This window comes from Chiloscyllium plagiosum, chromosome 1 (assembly GCF_004010195.1).
Source record: "Chiloscyllium plagiosum isolate BGI_BamShark_2017 chromosome 1, ASM401019v2, whole genome shotgun sequence".
In the NCBI taxonomy this organism is placed as follows: domain Eukaryota; kingdom Metazoa; phylum Chordata; class Chondrichthyes; order Orectolobiformes; family Hemiscylliidae; genus Chiloscyllium; species Chiloscyllium plagiosum.
In genome coordinates, this window is record NC_057710.1 from 124,551,378 (window position 1) to 124,573,601 (window position 22,224).

Genomic DNA, 22,224 nt, shown 5'->3' on the forward strand with positions numbered 1-22,224 from the left:
TCTCTCCAACATGTTCACATTCAGCACTCTCACCAACATGTTCACATTCCGCACTCTCACCAACATGTTCACATTCCGCACTCTCTCCAACATTCTCACATTCTGCACTCTCTCCAACCTGTTCACATTCCTCGCTCTCTCCAACATGTTCACATTCCTTGCTCTCTCCAACATGTTCACATTCCTCGCTCACTCCAACATGTTCGCATTCAGTGCTCTCTGCAACATGTCCACGTTCTGCACTCTCTCTAACATGTTCATATTCCGTGCTCTCTCCAACATGTTCACTTTCCGTGCTCTCTCCAACATGTTCGTATCCAGTGCTCAGTCCAACATATTCACGTTCTGCGCTCTCTGCAACATGCTCACATTCTGCGCTCTCTCCAACATATTCACATTCTGCATTCTCTACAACATGTTCACATTCCTCGCTCTATCCAGCATGCTCACATTCTGCACTCTCTCCAAAATATTCACATTCTGCACTCTCTCCAACATGTTCACATTCTGAATTCTCTCCAACATGCTCACATTCTGCTCTCTCTCCAACATGTTCACATTCTGCACTCTCTCCAACATGTTCACATTCTGCATTCTCTCCAACATGTTCACATTCCTCGCTCTCTCCAACACGCTCACATTCCGCACTCTCTCCAACATGTTCACATTCCACAAGCTCTCCAACATGTTCACATTCAGCACTCTCACCAACATGTTCACATTCCGCACTCTCTCCAACATGCTCACATTCTGCACTCTCTCCAACATGTTCACATTCCACAAGCTCTCCAACATGTTCACATTCAGCATTCTCACCAACATGTTCACATTCTGCACTCTCTCCAACATGTTCACATTCTGCACTCACACCAGCGTGTTTACGTTCTGCGCTCTCTCCAATATGTTCACATTCCACACCTTCTCCAAAATATTCACTTCCCACAATCTCTCCAACACGTTCACGTAGCACAGTCTTTCCAACACGTTCACATTCTGGGCTCTCCCCAATGTGTACACATTCCACACTCTCTCCAATATGTTCACATTCCACACTCTCTACAATATGTTCACATTCCGCACTCCCTCCAACATGTTTACAGTCCTTACTCTCACCAATATGTTCACATTCCACACTCTTTCCAACATGTCCACATTCCGCACTCTCTACAATATGTCCACATTCCGCACTCCCTCCAACGTGTTCACATTCCGCACTTTCTCCAACTTGTTCACATTCCACAGTCTCTCCAACATGTTCACATTCTGACCTCTCTCCAACAGGTTCACATTCCTTGCACTCTCTGACATGTTCTCATTCCGCACACTCTCCACTGTGGTCACATTCTGTGCTCCCTCCAACATCTTCACATTCTGCACTCAGTCCAACATGTTCACATTCAGTGCTCTCTGCAACATGTTCACATTCCATGCGCTCTCCAACATATTCACATTCTGCACTCTCTCCAACATGTCCGCATTCAGTAATCTGTGCAACATGTCCATATTCTGCACTCTCTCCAACATGTTTGCATTCAGTGCTCTCTGCAACATGTCCACATTCTGCACTCAGTTCAACATATTCACATTCTGCGCTCTCTGCAACATGTTCACGTTCTGCACACTCTTCGACATGTTCACATTCTGCGCTCTCTCCAACATGTTCACATTCCACAAGCTCTCCAACATGATCACATTCCGCATGCTATCCAACATGATCACATTCTGCGCTCTCTCCAACATGATCACATTCTGCGCTCTCTCCAACATGTCCACATTCAGTACTCTCTGCAACATGTCCATATTCTGCGCTCTCTCCAACATGTCAGCATTCAGTACTCTCTGCAACATGTCCACATTCTGTGCTTTCTCCAACATGGTCACGTTCTGCACTCTATCCAACATATTCACATTCTGCGCACTCTCCAACGTGTTCACATTCTGCACTCACTCCAACATGTTCACGTTCTGCGCACTCTCCGACATGTTCACATTCCGCGCTCTCTCCAACATGTTCACATTCCGCACTCTCTCCAACATGTTCACATTCTGCACTCTCTCCAACATATTCGCATTCAGTGCTCTGTCCACATTCACATTCAGTGCTCTCTGCAACATTTTCACATTCCGCACTCTTTGCAACATGTTCACACTCCGCACTCTCTCCAACATGTTCACATTCTGCACTCTCTCCAACATATTCGCATTCAGTGCTCTGTCCACATTCACATTCAGTGCTCTCTGCAACATTTTCACATTCCGCACTCTTTCCAACATGTTCACATTCCGCGCTCTCTCCAAAATTTTCACATTCCGCACTCTTTGCAACATGTTCACACTCCGCACTCTCTACAACATGTTCACTTTCTGCGCTCTCTGCAATATGTTCACATTCCTCGCTCTCTGCAATATGTTCACATTCTGTGCTCGCTCCAACATGTTCACATTCTGCGCTCTCTCCAACTAGTCCACATTCAGTACTCTCTCCAACATTTTCACATTCTGCAGCCTCTCCAACGTGTTCACATTCTGCACACACTCCAACATGTTCACATTCTGCACTCACTTCTGCGTGTTCACATTCTGCTCTCTCTCCAACGTGTTCATATTCTGCGCTCTCTCCAACTTGTTCACATTCCACATCCACTCCAGCAGGTTCACATTCCGCTCTCATTCCAACAGGTTCACATTCTGCCCTATCTCCAACACGTTCACACTCCGTGCTCTCTCCAACATGTTCACATTCCACACTCACTCCAACATGTTCACATTCCTCACTCTCTCCATCATTTACACATTACGCACTCTCTCCAACATGTTCACATTCCGCATTCTCTCCAACATTTTCGCATTCCGCACTCTCTTCAACGTGTTCACATTCCACACTCACTCCAACATTTTCACATTCTGCACTCTCTCCAACGTGTTCACATTCAGCACGCTCTCCCACATGTTCACATACCGCACTCTCTCCAACATGTTCACGTTCCTCGCGCTCTCCAAATTTTTCACATTCTGCGCTCTCTCCAACATGATCACATTCTGCGCTTTCTCCCACATATTCACATTCCACACGCTCTCTCCAACATATTCACATTCCGTGCTCTCTGCAAATTTTTCACATTCTGCACTCTGTCCAACATATTCACATTCTGCGCTCTCTCCAACATGTTCACATTCCGCGCACTCTCCAACATGTTCACATTCCGTGCTCTCTCCAAATTTTTCACATTCTGCGCTCTCTCCAACATATTCGTATTCTGCGCTCTCTCCAACATGCTCACATTCTGCGCTCTCTCCAACATATTCACATTCTGCGCTCTCTCCAACATGTCCGCATTCAGTACTCTCTCCAGCATGTCCACATTCTGCATTCTCTCCAATATGTTCACATTCCACAAGCTCTCCAACATGTTCACATTCCGCACTCAGTCCAACATGTTCACATTCAGGGCTCACTCCAACATGTTCACATTCTGCGCTCTCTCCAACATATTGACATTCTGCGTTCTCTCCAACATGTTCACATTCAGTGCTCTCTGCAACATGTCCACATTCTGGGCTCACTCCAACATGTTCACATTCCACGCTCTCTCCAAAACATTCGCATTCAGTGCTCCCTCCAACATGTTCACATTCTGCGCTCTCTCCAACAAGTTCACATTCTGCACTCAGTCAAACACATTCACATTCCGCGCGCTCTCCAACATGTTCACATTCAATGCTCTCTACAACATGTTCACATTCCGCGCTCTCTCCAACATGTTCACATTCTTCAGTCTCTCCAACATTTTCACATTACGCACTCTCTCCAACATTTTCACATTACGCACTCTCTCCAACATGTTCACATTCCGCATTCTCGATAACATGTTCGTATTCCACACTGTCTCCAACATATTCACATTCCGCACTCTCTCCGTGTTCACATTCCACACTCACTCCAACATGTTCACATTCTGCACTCATTCCAACATGTTCACATTCCACACTCTCTCCAACAAGTTCACATTCTGCACTCTCTTCAACGTGTTCACATTCAGCACGCTCTCCCACATGTTCACATAACGCACTCTCTCCAACATGTTCACATTCTGCGCTCTCTACAAATTTTTCACATTCTGCGCTCTCTCCAACATGTTCACATTGCACGCTTTCTCCAACATGTTCACATTCCTTGCTCTCTGCAACATGTTCATGTTCCATACTGTTTCCAACATGTTCACATTCCACACTCTCTCCAACATGTTCACATTCCACATTCTCTCCAACATGTTCGCATTCCTCACTCTCTCCAACATTTTCACATTCCGCACTCTCGTCAACGTGTTCACATTCCACACTCACTCCAACATGTTCACATTCCGCACTCACTCCAACATGTTCACATTCCACACTCTCTCCAAATTTTTCACATTCTGCGCTCTCTCCAACATGATCACATTCCTCGCTCTCTCCAAATTTTCACATTCTGCGCTCTCTCCAACATGTCCGCATTCAGTACTCTCTCCAGCATGTTCACATTCAGCATTCTCTCCAACATGATCACATTCTGCGCTTCCTCCCACATATTCACATTCCACACGCTCTCTCCAACATATTCACATTCCGCGCTCTCTCCAAATTTTTCACATTCCGCGCTCTGTCCAAAATATTCACATTCTGCGCTCTCTCCAACATGTTCACATTCCGCGCTCTCTCCAACATGTTTACATTCCGTGCTCCCTCCAACATGCTCACATTCTGCGCTCTCTCCAACATATTCACATTCTGCGCTCTCTCTAACATGTCCGCATTCAGTACTCTCTCCAGTATGTCCACATTCTGCATTCTCTCCAATATGTTCACATTCCACAAGCTCTCCAACATGTTCACATTCCTCGCTCTCTCCAATATGTTCACATTCCACAAGCTCTCCAACATGTTCACATTCCGCACGCTATCCAACATGTTCACATTCCGCACTCAGACCAACATGTTTACATTCAGTGCTCTCTGCAACATGTCCACGTTCTGGGCTCACTCCAACATGTTCACATTCCGCGCTCTCTCCAAAACATTCGCATTCAGTGCTCCCTCCAACATGTTCACATTCCGCGCTCTCTCCAAAACATTCACATTCAGTGCTCCCTCCAACATGTTCACATTCCGCATTCTCTCCAACATGTTCGCATTCCACACTGTCTCCAAAATTTCACATTCCGCACTCTCTTCAACGTGTTCACATTCAACACTCACTCCAACATGTTCACATTCTGCACTCACTCCAACATGTTCACATTCCACACTCTCGCCAACAAGTTCACATTCTGCACTCTCTTCAACGTGTTCACATTCAGCACGCTCTTCCACGTTCACATAACGCACTCTCTCCAACATGTTCACATTCCGCGCTCTCTCCAAATGTTTCACATTCTGCGCTCTCTCCAACATATTCACATTCTGCGCTCTCTCCAACATGTTCACATTCCTCGCTCTCTGCAACATGTTCACGTTCCATACTGTTTCCAACATGTTCACATTCAGGGCTCTCTCCAACATGTTCACATTCCACACTCTCTCCAACATGTTCATATTCAGCACTCTCTCCACCATGCCCACATTCAGTACTCTCTCCAGCACGTTCACATTCTGCATTCTCTCCAACATGTTCACATTCCTCGCTCTCTCCAACATGTTCACATTCTGCTCTCTCTCCGATATGTTCACATTCCACAAGCTCTCCAACATGTTCACATTCCGCACGCTATCCAACATGTTCACATTCCGCACTCACTCCGTGTTCACAATCCGCACTCACTCCGTGTTCACATTCCGCACTCACTCCGTGTTCACATTCCGCACTCACTCCGTGTTCACATTCCGCACTCAGTCCAACATGTTCACATTCAGTGCTCTTTGCAACATGTCCACAATCTGGGCTCTCTCCAACATGTTCACATTCCGCGCTCTCTCCAAAATGTTCGCATTCAGTGTTCCCTCCAACATGTTCACATTCTGCGCTCTCTCCAACATGCTCACATTCCACGCTCTCTCCAACATGTTCACATTCTGCGCTCTCTCCAACATGCTCACATTCCACACTCTCTCCAACATGTTCACATTCTGAGCTCTCTCCCACATGTTTACATTCCAAACCCTCTCCCATGGGTTCACTTTCCACACACTCTCCAACATGTCCACATTCTGCACTCTCTCTAAGATGTTCACATTCCTCCCTCTCTCCAACATGTTCACAGTCCACATTCTCTCCAGCATGTTCACAATCTGCACTCACTCCAACATGTTGACATTTCTCGTTCTCTCCCCCATGTTTACATTCCATATCCTCTCCAACGGGTTCATAGTCCACACTCTCTCCAACGTGTTCACGTTCCACACTCCAACGTGTTCACATTCTGCACTCACTACAACATGTTCACATTCCACACCCTCTCCAACATGCTCACATTCCACCACTCTCTCTACAATATGTTCACATTCTGCACTCACTCCAACGTGTTCACATTCCTTTCTCTCTCCAACATGTTCACATTCCTCCCTCTCTCCAAGCTGTTCACATTCCACACTCTCTCCAATATGCTTCCTTTCTGCACTCACTCCAACATGCTCACATTCTTCACTAACTCCAACATATTCACATTCTGTACTCTCTCCAACATGTTCACATTCTGCGCTCACTCCAATATGTTCATATTCAGCACTCTCTCCAACATGTTCATGTTTCACACTCTCATCAACATGTTCAGATTCTGCGCTCTCTCCAACGTGTTCACATACCTCACTCTCTCCAACATGCTCACATTCTGCGCTCTCTCCAACATATTCACATTCTGCGCTCTCCACACTCTCATCAACATGTTCAGATTCTGCGCTCTCTCCAACGTGTTCACATACCTCACTCTCTCCAACATGTTCACATACAACAGTCTTTCCAACACTTTCACGTTCCGCCCTCTCTCCAACATGTTCACATTCTGCACTCTCTCCAACATACTTACATTCCACACTCTCTTCAATATGTTCACATTCCACACTCTGTCCAACATGGTCACATTCTGCACTCTCTCCAACGTGTTCACATTCCTCGCTCTCTCCAACATGTTCACATGCAACAGTCTTTCCAACACTTTCACATTCCGCCCTCTCTCCAACATGTTCACATTCTGCACTCTCTCCAACGTGTTCACATTCCTCGCTCTCTCCAACATGTTCACATACAACAGTCTTTCCAACACGTTCACATTCTGGACTCTCTCCATCATGCTGACATTCCAACTCTCTCCAATATGTTCATGTTCCACACTCTCCAACATGTTCACATACAACAGTCTTTCCAACACGTTCACATTCCGCACTCCCTCCAACATGCTCACATTCCACACTCCCTGAATGTTCACATTCCTCGCGCTCTCCCACATTTTCACATTCCGCACTCCCTCCAACACGTTCACGGTCCACACTCTCTCCAACATGGTCACATTCCGCTCTCCCTCCAACATGGACACATTCCACACTCTCTCCAACATTTTCACATTCCGCACCCCCGCCAACATGTTCACATTCCACACTCTCTCCAACATGTTCACTTTCCACACTCTCTCCAGCATTTTCACATTCCACACTCTCTCCAACATGTTCACATTCCACACTCTCTCCAACATGTTCACATTCCACGCTCTCTCCGACATGATCACATTCCACACTCTCTCCAACATGTTCACATTGTGTACTCTCTCCAACATGTTCATTTTCTGCGCTCTCTCCAACATGTTCACGTTCCACTCTCTCTCCAACATTCTGCATTCTCTCCAACATGCTCACATTCCACACTCACTCCAACATGTTTACATTCCACACCCTCTCCAATGGGTTCACTTCCCACTCTCCCTCCAACATATTCACGTTCCACACTCTCTCCAACATGTTCACATTCCGCACTCTCTCCAACATGTTCACATTCTGCACTCTCTCCAACATGTTCACATTCTGCGCTCTCTCCAACATTTTCACATTCTGCGCTTTCTCCAACATGCCCATGTTCCACACTCTCTTCAACATGTTCACGTTCCACACTATCTCCAACGTGTTCACTATCTCCAACGTATTCAGCACTCTCTCCAACATGTCCGCATTCAGTACTCTCTCCAACATGTTCACATTCTGCGCTCACTCCAATATGTTCACATTCCACACTCTCTCCAACATGTCCGCATTCAGTACTCTCTCCAGCATGTTCACATTCTGCATTCTCTCCAACATGTTAACATTCCTCAGTCTCTGCAACATGCTCACATTCCGCACTCTCTCCAATATGTTCACATTCTACAAGCTCTCCAACATGTTCACATTCCGCACACTATCCAACATGTTCACATTCCGCACTCACTCCGTGTTCACATTCCGCACTCAGTCCAACATGTTCACATTGTGCGCTCTCTCCCACATGTTTACATTCCGTGCTTTCTCCAAAATGTTCGCATTCAGTGTGCCCTCCAACATGTTCACATTCTGCACTCAGTCAAACATATTCACATTCCACACTCTCTCCAACATGTTCACATTTCACACTCTCTCCAACATGTTCACATTCCGCACTCTCTCCAACATGTTCACATTCCACACTCTCTCCAACATGTTCACATTCTGCATTCTCTCCAACATGTTCACATTCCACACTCTCTCCAACATGTTCACATTCCACACTCTCTCCAACATGTTCACATCCACACTCTCTCCAACATGATCACATTCCACACTCTCTCCAACATGTTCACATTTCTCGATTTCTCCCGCATGTTTACATTCCACACCCTCTCCCACGGGTTCACTTTCCACACACTCTCCAACATGTCCACATTCTGCACTCTCTCCAAGATGCTCACATTCCACCCGCTCTCCAACATGCTCACATTCCACGCTCTCTACAATATGTTCACATTCTGCACTCACTCCAACGTGTTCACATTCCTCGCTCTCTCCAACATGTTCACATTCCACACTCTCTCAAATATGCTTCCTTTCTGCACTCACTCCAACATGCTCACATTCTTCACTAACTCCAACATATTCACATTCTGTACTCTCTCCAACATGTTCACATTCTGCGCTCACTCCAATGTATTCATATTCAGCACCTCAAGAAAGAATGTTCATGTTCCACACTCTCTTCAACATGTTTGCATTCCACACTCTATTCAACAGGTTCAGATTCTGCGCTCTCTCCAGCGTGTTCACATTCCTCGCACTCTCCAACATGGTCACATTCTGCACTCTCTCCAACGTGTTCACATTCCTCGCGCACTCCAACATGTTCACATACAACAGTCTTTCCAACACGTTCACATTCTGCGCTCTCTCCAACATGCTGACATTCCAACTCTCTCCAATATGTTTATGTTCCACACTCTCCAACATGGTCACATTCTGCACTCTCTCCAACATGGTCACATTCCGCACTCCCTCCAACATGTTCACATTCCGCACTCACTCCAACATGTTCATATTTCACACTCACTCCAACATGTTCACATTCCACACTCTCTCCAACATGTTCACATTCCTCGCTCTCTCCCACCTTTTTACATTCCGCACTCCCTCCAACACGTTCACGTTCCACACTCTCTCCAACATGGTCACATTCTGCATTCCCGCCAACATGTTCACATTCCACATTCTCTCCAACATTTTCACATTCCACACTATCAACATTTTATCATTCTGCACTCTCTCCAACATGTTCACATTCCACACTGTCTCCAAAATGCTCACATACCACACTCACTCCAACATGTTCACGTTCCACACTCTCTCCACCATGTTCACAATCAGCACTAACTCCAACATGTTCACATGCCTCACTCTCTACAACATGTTCACAATCAGCACCCTCTCCAATGGGTTCACTTTCCACTCTCCCTCCAACATGTTCACATTCTGCGCTTTCTCCAACATGCCCACGTTTCACACTCTCTTCAACATGTTCACATTCTGCATTCTCTCCAACATGTTCACATTCCTCGCGCTCTCCAACATGCTCACATTTCTACTCTCTCCAATATGTTCACATTCCACAAGCTCTCCAACATGTTCACATTCCGCACGCTATCCAACATGTTCACATTCCGCACTCACTCCGTGTTCACATTCCGCACTCAGTCCAACATGTTCACTTTCAGGGCTCTCTCCAACATGTTCACATTCAGTGCTCTCTGCAACATGTCCACATTCTGCACTCTCTCCAACACGCTCACATTCCACACTCTCTCCAACATTTTCACATTCCGCACTCCCACCAATATGTTCACATTCCACACTCACTCCAACATGTTCACATTCTGCTCTCTCTCAAACATGTTCATATTCCGCGCTCTCCAATATGTTCAGATTCCGTGCTCTCTCCAAAATGCTCACATTCCACACTCTCTCCAACATGGTCACATTCCACACTCTCTCCAACATTTTCACATTCCGCACTCCCGCCAACATTTTCACATTCCACACTCACTCCAACATGTTCACATTCCACACTCACTCCAACATTTTCACATTCCGCACTCACTCCAACATTTTCACATTCCGCACTCTCTCCAACACGTTCACATTCCACGCTCTCTCCAACACAATCACATTCTGCACTCTCTCTCACTTTCTGCGCTCTCTCGAACATGTTCACGTTCCACACTCTCCCCAACATTCTGCATTCTCTCCAACATGCTCACATTCCACACTGTCTCCAAAATGCTCACATTCCACACTCACTTCAACATGTTCACGTTCCACACTCTCTCCAACATGTTTACAATCCACACCCTCTCCAATGGGTTCACTTTCCACTTTCCCTCCAACATGTTCACATTCCGCACTCTCTCCAACATGTTCACATTCAGCACTCTCTCCAACATATTCACATTCTGCGCTTCTCCAACATTTTCACATTCTGCGCTTTCTCCAACATGCCCACGTTCCACGCTCTCTTCAACATGTTCACGTTCCACACTATCTCCAACGTGTTCACATTCCACACCCACTCCAATGTGTTCTCATTCCACACTCTCTCCAACATGCTCAAATTCCACACTCTCTCCAACATGCTCAAATTCCACACTCTCCACAACATGCTCACATTCCACACTCTCTCCAACATGCTCACATTCCGCACTCACTCCAACGTGTTCACATTCCTCGCTCTCTCCAACATGTTCACATTCCTCACTCTCTCCAAGCTGTTCAAATTCCACACTCTATCCAATATGCTTCCTTTCTGCGCTCACTCCAATATGTTCACATTCTGCACTCTCTCCAACATGTTCACATTCCCACTCTTTCCAACATGTACATGTTCCACACTCTCATCAACATGTTGACATTCTGTGATCTCTCCAACATGTTCACATTCCTCGCTCTCTCCAACATGTTCACATACAACAGTCTTTCCAACACGTTCACATTCTGCGCTCTCTCCCACATGTTCACATTAGACACTCTCTCCAACGTGTTTACGTTCCACACTCCCTCCAACATGTTCATATTCCACAATCTCTCCAACACTTCCACTTTCCACTCTCCCACCAACATGTTCATATTCCACACTCTCTCCAGCATGTTCACATAGCACAGTCTTTCCAACAGGTTCACATTCCGCGCTCTCTCCAATTAGTTCACGTTCCGCACTCACTGCAACATGTTCACACCCCACACTCACTACAACATGTTCACATCCCACACTCACTCCAACGTGTGCACATTCAGTGCTCTCTGCATGTTCACATTCCGCGCTCTCTCCAACATGTTCACATTCCACAAGCTCTCCAACATGTTCACATTCTGTGCTCTCTGCACCATGATCACATTCCACGCTCTCTCCAACATGTTCACATTCCGCGCTCTCTGCAACATGATCACATTCTGCACTCAGTCCTTGTTCGCATTCAGTGCTCTCTGCAACGTGTTCACATTCTGCGCTCTCTCCAACATGTTGACATTCTGCGTTCTCTCCAACATTCTCACATTCTGCACTTTCTCCAACATGTCCACATTTCACAAGCTCTCCAACATGTTCACATTCCACACTCACTCCAACATTGTTACATTCCGCACTCACTCCGTGTTCACATTCAGACTCACTCCAACATGTTCACATTCCGCACTCTCTCCAAATTTTTCACATTCTGCGCGCTCTCCAACATGATCACATTCTGCGCTCTCTCCAACACAATCACATTCTGTGCTCTCTCCAACATATTCACATTCTGCACTCTCTCCAACATGTTCACATTCCGCGCTCTCTCCAACTTGTTCACATTCCACACTCTCTGCAACATGTTCACATTCAGTGCTCTCTACAACATGTTCACATTCATTGCTCTCTACAACATGTTCGCATTCCGCGCTCTCTTCAACATGTTCACATTCAGTGCTCTCTGCAACATGTTCACATTCTGTGCTCTCTCCAACATGTTCACATTCCGTGCTCTCGCCAACATAGTTACATTCTGCGCTCAGTCCAACATATTCACATTCCACGCTCTTTCCAACATGTTCACATTCCGCGCGCTCTCTGGAACATGTTGACATTCTGTGCTTAGTCCAACATATTCACATTCCGCACTCTCTCCAACATGTTCACATTCCTCACTCTCACCAACATGTTCACATTGCGCGCTCTGTCCAATATGTTCACATTCCGCAATCTTTCCAACATGTTCACATTCTTTCTTGAGGTTCTGAAGAAGAGTCATACCTGTTTTGTAACATTAACTCTGTTTGTATTTTGATCGATGCTGCCAGACCTACTGAGTTTCTCACTCTCTGCTGGTTAATGCTTTGCATAATCTCAAGATAAGTATCTCGCTCTTGTTTTCTCTACCCTTCATCAAGAATAGAGTACTCTAGGCTTTATCATAAACTCCTCAACCTGTCCAGCCACCTTCAATTACTTGTGCATACATGCACCCAGATCCCTCTGCTTCAGCAGCCCTTTTCATCCCCTTTTATTTTATGCTGGCTCTCCATGTTCTTCCCATCAAAATACATCTCTCCCTTTTCCCCACATTGAACTTCATCCACCCACTTGACTGCCTTATTTATGACCTTTCGAAGTTTTACATTGTGCTCCTCACAGTTTATACCCCTTTTTATATTTGTTCATGCCTGCGTGACCATCGCTGGTTAGGCCAATATTTATTGCCCATCTTTAGTTGCCCTTGAGAAGGTTGTAATGGGTCACATTTTAAACTGTTTTGAACGCTTGAGCTATAGGTATACCCACTACATGATGGTTGGGAGTGTGAGCTGGGACTTTGACCCTGGATCAATGAAAGCATGTCGATGAGTGTCTACTTCAGAATAGTGTGTGGCATGGAATGGGATTTGCAGGCAATGGTGTTTCAATGAAGCTGTTGCCTTTATTCTTGGGGATCAGAGGTTTGGAAGATGGCAAAGAAACTTTAGTAACTGCATATTATAGATAAGCATATTTGTCACTCTGTGTTGCTAGTGTTGGGAAATAATATTTAAGGTGGTTGCTAGGGTTCCAGTTAAGGTTAGCTACTTTGTCTTGGATGGTGTTGAGATTTTGTTCATTGTTGGAACTGCAATAATCGAGTATTCCCGCAGAAGCCTGATTTGTATCTTGTAGATGGCAGAAATGCTTTGAGAAATCAGGAAGGCAGAGTTAGTTTCTGCTAAACTCTCATGCTCCAACCTGTACTTGCAGCCACAGTATTTAATCAGTGGTAACCCCCAAGATGTTAGTAGTGAGTGATATCATAGCAATGGTAATGTCATTGTACAAAAAGAGGAGATGGTTAGGTTTTCTCTGTTTGGGGATGGTTATCGCTAGGTCTTGTGTCTAGCACATGACTATGGAATATCTACAGAGATATTCTGGGACTGAGACAATTGATCTCCAACAAACACTGTCCATTTTATCTACCCCAAACATAATGCACAAAATATATCTAAACTATTGGATTCAGGTTTCTGATGCATTGTCCCATACATGCACAATGATGAACTGTACAGAATTAAATTTTGAATTAACTAGACTTCATATCGCAAAAGAATTGATAAATTAATTTCATATACATCTTTGGTACAAGTGAGATCAGCACTCGTCTTTATAGTATAGTTGAGATAATCTTTACATGAGAAAATAGTTTACCTAGTGCCAAAGATTATTCAAACTTGCTTTAATAGTGCTTAAAATATAGGAAAGATCTAAAATACCATTTCTAGTTAATCACCTTTTCCAAATAAGAAGGCTGTAATCAAGATTTTATCTTAAAGGTTTTTTTTCAATTTAAGATGCGGGTACCAGACAATATATCATTGCTGGCAACAATTTCATTTATGTTATTTCTGGTCATGAAATATGAGGTGCATTCTTTCTAACTACATTCTCAATATGGGGAATTGTATGGCATATTATAGGTCAAAGCCAGCTAGAGGACAAATTCAATGTGTCCTATTTTCACCTAGCATGGTTGAATATCAGGAAAATAGTATTCATAATGCGTGTTGTGTAATTTACTTCTTGGAATTGAAATGCTGGAATTTATTGGGGTACTAACAATGAATCAGAGACATCTTATGTCAAAATGCATGACGAGGCAATCCTAGTTCGACCTTTGGTAGGTATCCCTGTTTGAACTTCTGCTTACAAGACACAAATTTCTAGGTGAACTATCTGGGAAAGAGTTCCACTAACAGAAGTAAAATGAGAAATTTTAATACAGGTTTGAAATTATACAGCATATTAAAATAGATCTTATGCTTTTTTTCCAGAATAGGGTAAAAGTTTGGTTTAGTTCTTGGCTATTTAGGGAAAATGCTTTAATCACAATTGTGTAGATTAGCAACAACTTTTAATACTACAATAAAACGTGCATTGAAGCATACTGTGATAGCGCTGAAACAAACAATTCAATCCATTAAACACAAAACATTTAATGTGTGCCAATACTTTTCTTTACCTTTTTCTCTCTCTTCATCCTAAATTTACTCTCCTTTCTTCTCACAATGTATACATTCTTCTTCCTCAAGCTGTATTTGAGTAAGGGAAGAATAACTTCGTTTTTCCTCATTTATAGGATGATAAATGTCTGATCATGAGGTAGTTTGTTCACTGTAAAGGTTCAGATGCTGTTTACTCAGTTACACACATTTTGTCCTGAATTATTGGTGAGAATTTTTCCAGCACAAAGTAGGATACCTGACATCGAGACCAACATGAATCTCAAGGTTGCATGGTCAGCAGTGGCACCGTGGCGACTGATTTAAGAGGACACAATCAGGCTTGCTCTCCATGCCACCAATCCAATCAGAGTGCCAGTGGTTCTGCAGCCTCTGCAAAACCATCAAGAAAAATGGCCACTGCTCAATCTGCAAGGGGACTGAGAGAGTGCCTCCACTTTGATCCATTGTTGAAGTGAAGGTGAAAAATCTGATGCCGTACTGCGGTCAGGCAGACAGACCTGAATGAATGGTAGGGAGGGTCTAACCTACCCCATAGGGAAATCCAGTGATCAAAACAGATGATACTTGGAAATAACCACACTGAACCTCCATTTTGATGTATTTAATACGAGTTGAACCAGTATGCCTCATTCTCCCATTTTACCAGTTTTTCCTTCTGGCACAGAGCTTCTAGAAACCAATATCACATCACGGGAATCTCCTGGGAGGCTGCTTTCATGAATTTGCTGGCCTCCCAATAAGAAATGGGAACCACTTTGCCCATCATGAGAAAATTATCATCAGTTTTATTTTAATTGTGCGAATTAACTGAGTATTGTTAGGAAAATAGTCAGAGTTAGAACTGCTGTGGGGAGCCATCCTTATTGGGCTCACTGGCATTTTACTGCCACTTCCACCACCTGTTACCATGTCACCCATAGGCCTGGTTAAACATCGACCATTGAATTACTATCTCGTGATTCACTGTACACTATTTATCATCCTTCATATTTTAAATGTAATTACAATTTAACTTGGGTTTTATAACGTCTTCATCTCCATATCTCTCAGGCAATGTGAGAAGTGTAAACATAGTTACACCCAAGTAGAGTGAAGCTCATTGGCGTGCACCTCAGAGTTATATAAATTCTTGTTGAATGTGAGTCTTAACTCCTTCTTCTATTTCTGATAATGCTGCGTCCAGTTATTCCTACTACATCAATTACATGTTTAATTATAGACAACATTCTCTAAGTTCTGCCACTGGAAATACAACAAAGTATCATATTTTGAGATAAACATTGTGTGAAACCATTTGATTTACACACAGATCAAAATTGATGACAGAGGGAGCTCTTTCCCTATTAAATACAACCTATCCCTATTAAATATTAACCTTCCCAAAAAAAAGTGCAATTCACTATATATGAGGATAGCAAAGTTTTACAAAATAGGGGGGAATTCCTAACTTCTGGGCATTTCAGTGTTTGTAGTTTAGAAGCAATCTAAATATGAAGGATGTTCAATAAAGAAATATCGTGATATGCTGGGTCGAGAGAGGTTACTTTCCAAGAAAAACACTGTTGCAAAACAATTTGGTGTTCAGATATCAAATGATTGCATGACATAAAGTGACTAATTGGTGCACTGAACTAAAGTTCATCTTGAAGTAATGGTTAAAGTTGAAGCGGTAGAAAAATCTAAATTGCAAAAAATGGTCAAATGATATAGAGTATGATTTATGGTCTTATAGCCTCACTATTCTAAAGATGTCCAAATGATTTTGATCTTTGTAAGCATCATAAAAGAAAAAAAAATTCAACAATCATAAGAACTTGGAGATTGATTTTCTCAAAAGCAAAAGATGTGATTTGTATCGATGTTGCATATTATTTTAGCAATATCCAAGTCCAAATGGACTTTCTGTTTTTAATTAAAATTAAAGAATAAATGACAAAATGATGACAAGTTGAAATTGTTGAATTTATGCATTCTTGGGAGAATGGCAACACAAAACAAATTATAAATTTTTATTGTTGTTTGAAAATTTAGATTCCTTGCCATTTAAAATTCTTAGATTTTGTTGCCTTGAAATAAGTAATATAAAAAGACTGTCAAAATGTTATTGTCTGAACGTGGCAGCAGCATGTGAGTAATAGAGTATGCTAACCAGACAATCGTAAACCACCTTTACAAGGCATTGGTATTCTTGTGCTCAATGCACAGGCCATGGGTTCATCAATTTAAATGTACATGACAATGGCAGAATAAAATAAAAAGGCTGCATTCAAAGTGCTGTTGTCTCTCCATCTCCTTAGACCATCGAGTACATTGAGTTATCCACGTATCTCCCTAAATCAAAAACAACCTCATGTATCCAGAAGCAGATACAGACAAAACTTTTGTCAAATAAATGGTTCTCTTTATTTCCTTTCAATTTAATAGCTTCAATTTAATAAACCACTTTATCACAACTCTAATCATAAAGCCAACCCAACTGTAAGATTGTAATGCCAATGTACCATCCAATTTCTGACACTTTACAGTACTAAACAATGCCTGTGCAATGGTTCACTAATGTCTTTTTGGGAAGGGAACTGCCACGTGTGATTCCAAACTTACAGCAAAGTAGCTGACATTTAACTACCTTCTGGGCACTTAATGCTGGCCTAACCAGTGACACTCTCAACCCATGAATGAATTTTTTTTAAAAAGTTTATTATTCACTCCTTGGGTTGAATAGTTGTGCAGTATGAGTTAACCAATTGTATGGCAAAACTGACACATTACTGTTCAAATCACAGAACAATCCAAGTGGTCTTTAGCCTTTGAGATCAGGTAGGTAGACTGTAATAATGAAAACAAAAAAATACTGGAAATCACAGCAGGTCAGGCAGCACCATAGAGAGAGAGCAAGCTAACATTCCGAGTCTAGATGACTCTTCAGCAGAGTTGCTGCCTGACCCATTGTGTTTTCCAGCATTTTTATTTCAGTACTGCGGTAATTTTCTCCTAGATTGTAAGAATGTTTTCTGATCTTATATACATGGATTTTTTTTTGCAAAGATTCAACAACATGAACTCTTGCAGTTCATACCAGTATAATTGATAACCAAATCGCATGATCACACAATTTAATTTGAATACAGTATTTATCACATATATTAAATTCTTCTAAAGTAGACTAAAACACAATGCCCTTACTAAACCTTTGTTTAACTTCAGTTGTTGGGAACCAAGCTGGAGGGCTAAGGTGAGTCAGAAAGGTAGGTATTCTGACAGTTGCATATAACATCCAAAATTATACATTCCTCTTTCCTTCACAAGGTTTGGTGTAATTTCAAGACTTTTATCTAATGCTAGGATTCAAATATGTATAAACTGCTTGAGCTTTGCTCTCATGGTTTATGATAGCATGGAAACCATTTATTGGATTACAGTTTTATAACTATAATTTTCTTCCAAGCATCCCATCATTTCAATTTAAATAAAACATCTTGGGTGACATCATAAAGTCCGTAAGTGAAGATTTAGAACTCAATCCAGGGTTTAAAACCATGCCACATTTTCTTTGAATGACAAAATTTAAAAAGAAAATGCTGTGAATATGCCTTAGACAGACCATGCTATTAAGAATACAGACTAAGAGAGTTCTCGTCTCTGTCATCTTTTTTTGCTGCAATTTTAAATTATCCGCCGAGTGAGGGGACAAGACTTGTACAGTAAGTGTGACGCAGTCATTACAACTACTGATATTAATACTGGGAAGGTACAGTTTTGCTCAGGGTACAGATCGTCCTATAGTCAAAGGGTTAGTAACATTCCAGGAAGACAAGGTACATGGGAACACCGTCACCTGGAAATTCCCCTCCAAGCCAGTCATCACCCTGACGTTGAAATTTAGCATCGCTCCTGCAGCTTCACTGGGTCAAACTCCTGGAGTTGCCTCCCTGATGGTATTAGCCCATGGACTGCAGTGGTTCAAGAAGGCAGCTCAGCACCACATCAAAGACACTTAGGGATGTGCAATCAATGCTGGTCCAAGCAGCCATGCTTACATCTGATGAATGACCTAAAAAAAACTTATTTACCCTTCCTCATCTATTAAGAATAATTTGATGGGCGGCGGGGGGTGGAGGAGAGAGGTAAACTCAGTTGATCAGATGGCTAAATAACAGGAGAGCACGGATTTCCCTCTGGCTGTGGGCAAATTTGGAACTTACTTGCTGGTCGTGTCTTTGAGGTTGGAGGGCCAGAAATGATAAAACAAAACCGGTCAAGGCAGCGGATGAAAAAAAGAGAAAACGGTTCAAGAAAGAACATCAAGGACAATGAAGCAAGGACCAGGCTCTGCGCTGAATATCCACCCCACAGCATTTGATTGAAGTGCTGTCACAGCTCACTGAACCTGAGCTCAAAATGAAACATCGCCTTTTGGACAGCATGAGAGAAACAAATAAAAAAAACTAGAAGATTACGATGAAGTTTGCAGATTTGTTTTAGTCTATTGTGGTCTCATCAGCTAAACTGGCTGCTGGGAATAATGGTTTGGAAACACTATTGCTTGATATGTATTTTAAAAATGTTTTGTAGTTGATTACAGGAAACAACTTGTCCGGGTCCAGAGAGTAGTTTAATCGGTACAGTGACTCGAGGAAAGATGCGCAAATGAACAGCGACAGTAGTAGGGTTGAAGTTACAACTGGTCAGACGGGAATGTTGCCTTTTATATGTTCGACAGTTCTAATGGACAGCGGAATTGTTATTGTATTAAGACTGGACTTAGTTGCATGAAGAAAGATCCCAGTTATTTACAGAGTGAATACTGAAGACAGCAAAGGTACACCAACATATCCCTCTGTATAATAAAGGTTAGGACCACTGTTTGGAATTCCCGAGTAATAAACAGGCCGGGTTAAAAAATCTCCGGCGGTCTGTAGGCTGCAAAGCTACCCTATAAAATCAGAGACATGCTAAATCACGCTCAGCACCATCCAACCATCACCCCCAACCTCCAAAATTAGAACCACATCACATCCCACCCTGATATACTCACCCAGTGTAGCTTTGTAACTGCGGACGGTATGGCCATCCTTGAAGCGGTAGCCTGCTTTGTTGTACTTGTCATAAAGCAGCAGCATGTGCTCCGACAGCGTGTCCTGACTCAGGTCTGCTTCTGTGGAGCCGGGGCTTCCCTTCAGAGAGTCTCCTGAATTCTCTCCCAAGACAGGAATTCTCCCAAGTCCGCGGAAATGATCCTTCAGCAGATCCGTAAAGCCCGCGGTTAAACAGCTCCATCCGACACACACAAACACCAGCGTGTGAAATTTGCCCATCCTCTTTTTCAGAAGGAAAGTAGTCGAGAAACGCAGTAAAAGTAGGAACTGATTGCCCTCAGAAAAGGAAGAAAATAATGCTCTTGGAAAACGTCCTAGACTTGTTTTTGAGGTTGGCGTTTTTCTGAGCGGCTGCTGGAAGATATTGAGGGTGGATCTCTCAGCTCCTGGGATGTGTGTGTGTGTGTGTGCACGGAGCTCGGCTCACTGTGATGCCTCTGATCGCTGGCTGTTGCTAGTGCCGTCTGTCGGTTTCGGACTCGCCTGTTCTGTTCCTCTCTGACTGCAGACGCACGGTGTTATGTGTCCCAGCTCAGGGCAGAGCTTCGGTCTGACCAATCAAACTGCTTCCCTGCCTCAAAATCAAATCAGACTTCAAAAAGCCAACTACATCTCAGATTGTGACTTTATAAATTGTTAACGTGGTCCCGACCGATTGCCACGAGGTACAGCTCTTACACACAGCACTTTAACCGAGAGTTTGGAGTTTAATAGCAGGCGTTAACTTGAGGGGCAGGAGATAGTTATTTTGTTGCTGGACTGCGAGAAAGCATTTCGTGTTTAACTCTCCTGTTCAGTCAGCTTCTTGAAGTGTTATTTCTGTACAGCAGTACTATCCCGATAGGATACAGATATCAGCGTTAGTCGGACAGTCACTTTGATCCGTGTCAACCTTTCTTTTGGCGGGGGGCTGGGACAGTACAAACCTTTACAAACAACAGTCCATCTTCATGGTCATTACTTCCAGTTGAGGCTGTTCTGAACCTGTCAGATTTTGGCAGATCGCTCCCCACATGTTGTCACTTACCCGCACGTTCTCAGCGCTGATGTGAAATGTGTAACTACATCGCCTACAAATTACCCGCTGGGTTAGTTGACATGCTCTTTCAGCTGGTGAACAACCTCATCAAGATTATCGACAATTAGTACATCCGAAATTCTCTGGGACTCATTCGGTAAACAATAGCGCAGATCAAGTTGAAAGTATTTCAGCAAAGTTGGGATGGTTTGAGGATAATACAGTTTATTCCAGGTTTTAAGTGGGATCTACTCTCTGTTCAGAAATGAATAGCGTTAAGCGGATACATCCTGCCGAGCTCCTGGCCCGGACACAGTCGCTGAGTGTCTCACTCACGCCAAATAAAGATAGGAAGAAGGCTTTAAACACTCTCTTTCACGGGCATCCATGAGTAACTAATGATTTCCCGTAAACCCTCTATTGCCTTGATGTCTATTGGTTGATTCAGATATGTTTAGGTTTCTACCCGAATAATTTTAACTAAGATGTCAGTTTTTTTTTGCTTTAATATGTGAAACAGTTCGTATTTTAGATCTATTTACAACGCATACTAAAGAGTAACTAGATTTATGATTTGTCAATTCAATTTTAAAGTGAATAATATGACAAAACACAATGAAAAGTTTCAACTGATTGAGCGATGTTACTGGCTGCTATGGTTTGTGGAAAGAGCCTTTCTCCCTCACTTTGCAAACACACTAAGTGTCACTCCCGTCTGAGGTTCTACCTGCCCCTGGTGTGGTGAAGCATGGGACTGGCCTCGCTGCTGCGGAATGCTCCAAACAGTTGGACTGTTTAATGTTACCTGTGCTCCAGGGAGAAATTTGCAAAGGAAAATAACTGACAAGTCCATTAGAAAGTGGTCAGCACGTAGCCCCATTGAGACACTGTGGGGAAAGAAGACTGGACCTGTCTGGTTGTTCCCTGAGCAGATTGTCAAAGTCACTTGGCAGAACGCCTCATGCAGAACTTTCCAACAAGCTCCAAGATATCGCTTGGTTGATAGGGAGAAAGGCACTGCCTCTGAGATCCTCCATATATGCCCTGACTCTGAGTCATGGCATGTTGCCCTCTAAGCAGCTACAGGGAGGTAAAGACTATCACCCATCTCCTTCTGGAATGTGCCTTTGCAAA

The 22,224-nt window shown here is 43.3% G+C and overlaps 1 protein-coding gene across 1 annotated transcript in view; it reads right to left on the reverse strand.

Moving 5' to 3' along the window:
* Positions 1-21,637, reverse strand: part of bmp3 (bone morphogenetic protein 3) — a 35,877-nt gene extending 14,240 nt beyond the window's left edge. The window contains exon 1 of the mRNA XM_043696224.1: positions 20,012-21,637. Coding sequence (XP_043552159.1) covers positions 20,012-20,291 — 280 coding nt within the window. The 5' untranslated portion in view covers positions 20,292-21,637. The remainder of the gene's footprint in view (positions 1-20,011) is intronic.
* Between the last annotated feature and the right edge of the window lie 587 nt (positions 21,638-22,224).